The sequence below is a fragment of the Tribolium madens genome, unplaced genomic scaffold, assembly GCF_015345945.1.
Source record: "Tribolium madens isolate multiple individuals breed KSU strain unplaced genomic scaffold, Tmad_KSU_1.1 Scaffold_7;HRSCAF=85;Tcas5.2_LG10, whole genome shotgun sequence".
NCBI classification, from domain to species: Eukaryota; Metazoa; Arthropoda; class Insecta; order Coleoptera; family Tenebrionidae; genus Tribolium; species Tribolium madens.
Genome location: NW_025401050.1, coordinates 9,791,768 through 9,796,178, shown reverse-complemented (window position 1 = coordinate 9,796,178; position 4,411 = coordinate 9,791,768). Strand labels below are relative to the sequence as shown.

General features: G+C 33.5%; 1 protein-coding gene across 1 annotated transcript in view; it reads left to right on the top strand.

Moving 5' to 3' along the window:
* The window catches only part of LOC123010057, a 75,414-nt gene that overhangs the window by 32,900 nt on the left and 38,103 nt on the right, over positions 1-4,411 (top strand). Inside the window, exons 8-9 of the mRNA XM_044406690.1 lie at positions 230-301; positions 515-4,409. Of these exons, the coding sequence (XP_044262625.1) occupies positions 230-301; positions 515-4,409 (3,967 nt within the window). The remainder of the gene's footprint in view (positions 1-229; positions 302-514; positions 4,410-4,411) is intronic.

The window sequence follows — 4,411 nt, the reverse complement described above, 5'->3', positions numbered from 1 at the left end:
AATGCAAATATTTTGTTTTAAATTAATTCTAATAATTATTTTATACTACAATAAACGTGTTATTTATTTATTTATTTTATTAGATAATTAAATGCAATAAAATACTTGAAATGTGTTAAAAACAAGCGAATTTTCGCCCATTAACCCGAAATTGACCTTTGAACCATGAACAATTCGCTAAATTACCATAAAACTATGACCACCTTGACCCACATTGAAACATTTGCAGGTACCTCCCAGCCCCCTTGTTCGTCTAGTTCGTCCTCCACATCCACATACACATCGCTGCCATCCCCGTCAGGTGAGTCCACAACATTTCAATTGGACGCAAATCCGGCCCGTAAACAATCCTTATCATTGGCGTAACATTCTCACGCGCGCTTTAAATAGCCTTGCAATGTCATAGAAACATTCCCGCTTTATTGTTCAGTGCTGTGTTTAGTGTGTTTAACAATTCCTCGCCAGTGACGTGTCTAACAACGACCAAACACCCTGTAATGTCATATTTATCCAGGAATGGCAGATAACGGACGCTCAAAACGAAAAAAATCCAAAAATCAACGAAAAAAAACCAAGTACCAAGTCGAGTCACCAAAACGAATCAAGTCGCCTGAGCGAAAAAAACCGGTCAAAAGTCGCAGTCTTGATGACGACTCGGTCAAAATCCAAGAATTGGCCGAAAACGAGGACCATAGCACTAGTACTAGCACTAATACCGGTCTAGTACTAGAAATCGAGTCTGATCCCGACCTTGAGGAGGCTCCCTTAATGTCCCCTGAGGAGGAACTAACCCTCCGAAACTTCCTCGAAGGGCTAAACCTCGTCAATTCCCCTGAGGAAGCCTCAAAACGTGTCCATAGTACCATCGAGAGTGTTAAATCCCGACGGGCCCAAAAAAGGGCCGCCCTAGAGCTGTATTTTAATCCCATGGTACAAAATCCCCGTTTTTTGGATGTGATCAGTGAGGAAACGAGTGATTTGAGTGACCGGGAGCAGAGTTTCACTCATCATCTCAAACAAGGGACTCCTGAACCGGAAATTACTCCAAAATTGAGGAGACGTAGAAGAGTTTTGGAGAATCCAGCTGTTTTGGTCGGTACTAGAATTATAGAAGTAGCAAAAGTGGCACAAGTTGCGAGTACTAGTCTTGTGGAGGCGGGTACTAAACCAGAAGTTGTGTTTTTGGAGGATAGTAGTCCGGAGGGGGAGGAGGATTTGCTCAAAACGGAACATTTTGCTCAAAATGATCGAATTTCTTGCCATGTAGGTCTAGAAATAGAAGCAAGTGGAGAAACAGGAATTGGAAGTGGGATTTCTGTTTCTAATTCTGACATAGAAGAAGAAATACCTCAAGAAATTACAAAATTAGAAACAGATGTTGAGTTTTCTGAACCAATTTTACAGTCTGGTGGTTCGCCAGATTCGTCTTTTGGTACCACGTTTGAAGAAAATACTCAGAAATTAGTACAACCATTAAAATCTAATCTAGAAATTGAAGAAAAATTGTCAATTTCTAAACCAGAAAGTATAACCGAGGAAAATTCGCATAAAAGTGATCTTAAAGATCATCAAGAACCGCTTTTTACTTCTGAAACAGAAAAATCTGATCCCAAATTAGAAGACCAGTTATCAACAGCAACTTCTCACAATTCTACAAACAGTTTTGAAGAAAATCAGAAAATTTCTGCTATTTCTGAAGATTCTAATTCTACTACTAAGGAAAGTTCTTACAAAATAAATTTTTCTCCAACTTTTTTGACATCTTCTACTTCTAAAGTACATAAATCTGAACCACAATTAGAACAATTGCCTAGAAATACAAAAAACGAGTCTTCTAATTCTATTTCTAAAATTTCTGTTAAAATGTGCAATACCGATTGTGCCAATTCGGGAGATTCTATTTCTAGTTCTAAGAAGACTATTCAGAGAGCAACTTCTATGCCTCAAATATCTAACCTTGAATCAAAATTAGAAGAATTGTCCACAGATACAAAATACGAGAAGAAATCTTCTTCTAAAACTGACATAGAAGAGAAACAGAAATGTTTTGGAACTATTTCTAGTGAAACTATTCAAAAAGTAGATTTTGTTCCATCATTCACATCTGCTAATCCTGAAAGCCTTAAATCTAAACCTAAACTAGAAGAACAGTTGTCGACAGATACAGAGTATGAGAGTGAATCTTCTAAATCTACTTCTAAAACTTTTGTTAAAAAAACGTATAATATAGAAAAAGATTCTGGTTTAGAAAATTCTACTTTTATTTACAACGAAATTAGTCCATTTTCAACGACTACTTCTAACATTTCTAAGCCTGACAAAAAATTAAAAGATTACAAAGAAGAATCGTTTAAATCTACATTTAATTGGGAAAATCAGAAAAACTCTCAAAGTTCTAAATCTTCACCAAAGGAAATTGTTCACAAGATAGCTTTAGAACCAATAAAAAGTAAACAAGAATCAAAATCTGCATCTACTTCAAGAACAGAAGAAATTACTCACAAAGCTGATTTTGTTCCAATTTTTACGACTTCTGTTTCTAAAATTTCTAACCCTGACAAAAAATTAGAGGAACAATTGTGTGCAGATAAAGAACACAAATCTTTGTTCAACAGAGAAAATCAGAAGAGTTCTGAAAATTCTAAATCGTTATCAAAGGAAATTATTTATGAAATAGCTTTAGAACCAGAAGAAAAATCTACATCTGGTTCAAAAACAGAAGAATTATTTACAACTTTTGATCCTTTTTCCCACACAAATATTTTAGAAGATTCAAAATCATTTTCTAAATGTTCAACAAACTTTAAGTCGGAGAAAACGTTAGAAAAACATTATACAAGTCTCCAATTTTCAAAGAACTTAAATTCTAGTACCGAAGCTTCCAAACCTGTAGAAATTATCCACAAAATTGTGCTTTCTGATGACGATAGAAATAACAACTCTAGATCAGAAGAAAAAAGTTCTAAACCTTTAGAAATTATACACAAACTTCTTCGTTTTGAACAAGTGGCAAACAAAACCGACCAAAAATCAGAAGAAATATTACCAGAATTAGAAGAAAATCGAGAAAAAGAATCAAATCCTGTGGAAATTATACATAAAATAACCCTTTCTGATGAAAACAAAAACAAATATTCTTCTTGGGAAGATTTAAAAAGTGCTAAAATTTTAAAAAATAAAGATAAACTAGAAGTTGTAAATGAAACAGAAATCAACAAAAATGCGGAAGCACCACAAAAAGTAGAAGATATTAGAAAACATCCAGTAGAAATTATACACAAAATTACTCTTTCTGATGAAGAAGAAAACAAAAATTCTTCTTGGGAAGAACTAGAAAGCTGTGCTAAAATCTCTAAAAATCGGAAAAACATAGAAATTTTTGATACTTTAAAAGAAAATTTATCAGAAATCAACAGAAATATGGAAGCACCACAGAAAGTAGAAGAACTTGGACACAAAATAAGTTTTTCTGACGAAAAAGAGAACAAAAGTTCTTCTAAAATTCAGAAGTTGGGACTTGTTGAAACTATCAATAACAAAAATGTGGAACCACTACCAAAACTAGAAGAATTCAGAAAACAGCCAGTAGAAATTATACACAAAATAGCTCTTTCTGATGAAGAAGAAAACAAAAATTCTTCTTGGGAAGACCTAAAAAACTGTGCTAAAATTTCTAAAAATCAGAAAAACATACAAATTTTTGATACTTTAAGAGAAAATTTATCGGAAATCAACAGAAATATGGAAGCACCACAGAACGTAGAAGAATTTGGAAAGCAGAAAATAAGTCTTTCTGATGAAAAAGAGAACAAAAATTCTTCTAAAATTCAGAAGTTAGGACTTGTTGAAATTATCAACAAAAAAAATGTGGAATCACTACCAAAAGTAGAAGAATTTAGAAAACAGCCAGTAGAAGTTTTACACAAAATAACTCTTTCTGATGAAGAGGAAACCAAAAATTCTTCTTGGGAAGACCTAAAAAGTGTTCAAAAAGCAATTTTTGAAATTGCTAACAAAGAAAGTGTAACAGAAATCAAAAAAAAAATAGAAATTTCTGATGACAACAAAACTTCTACATACCTAAAATCAGAAACAAAGGAGAACAAAAATTCTTCTAAAATTCAGAAGTTAGGACTTGTTGAAACTATCAACAACAAAAATGTGGAACCACTACCAAAACTAGAAGAATTTAGAAAACAGCCAGTAGAAATTATACACAAAATAGCTCTTTCTGATGAAGAAGAAAACAAAAATTCTTCTTCTGTTCAAAACAAAGAAAATGTAACAGAAATCAAACCAAAAGTAGAAATTTCTGATGACAACAAAACTTCTACAAAATCGGAAATCACGGAATCTCCCTCAAAAGAAGTGGAAACTTTATGTTCAACCCCCCGCCCCCAAGTCTCCACCA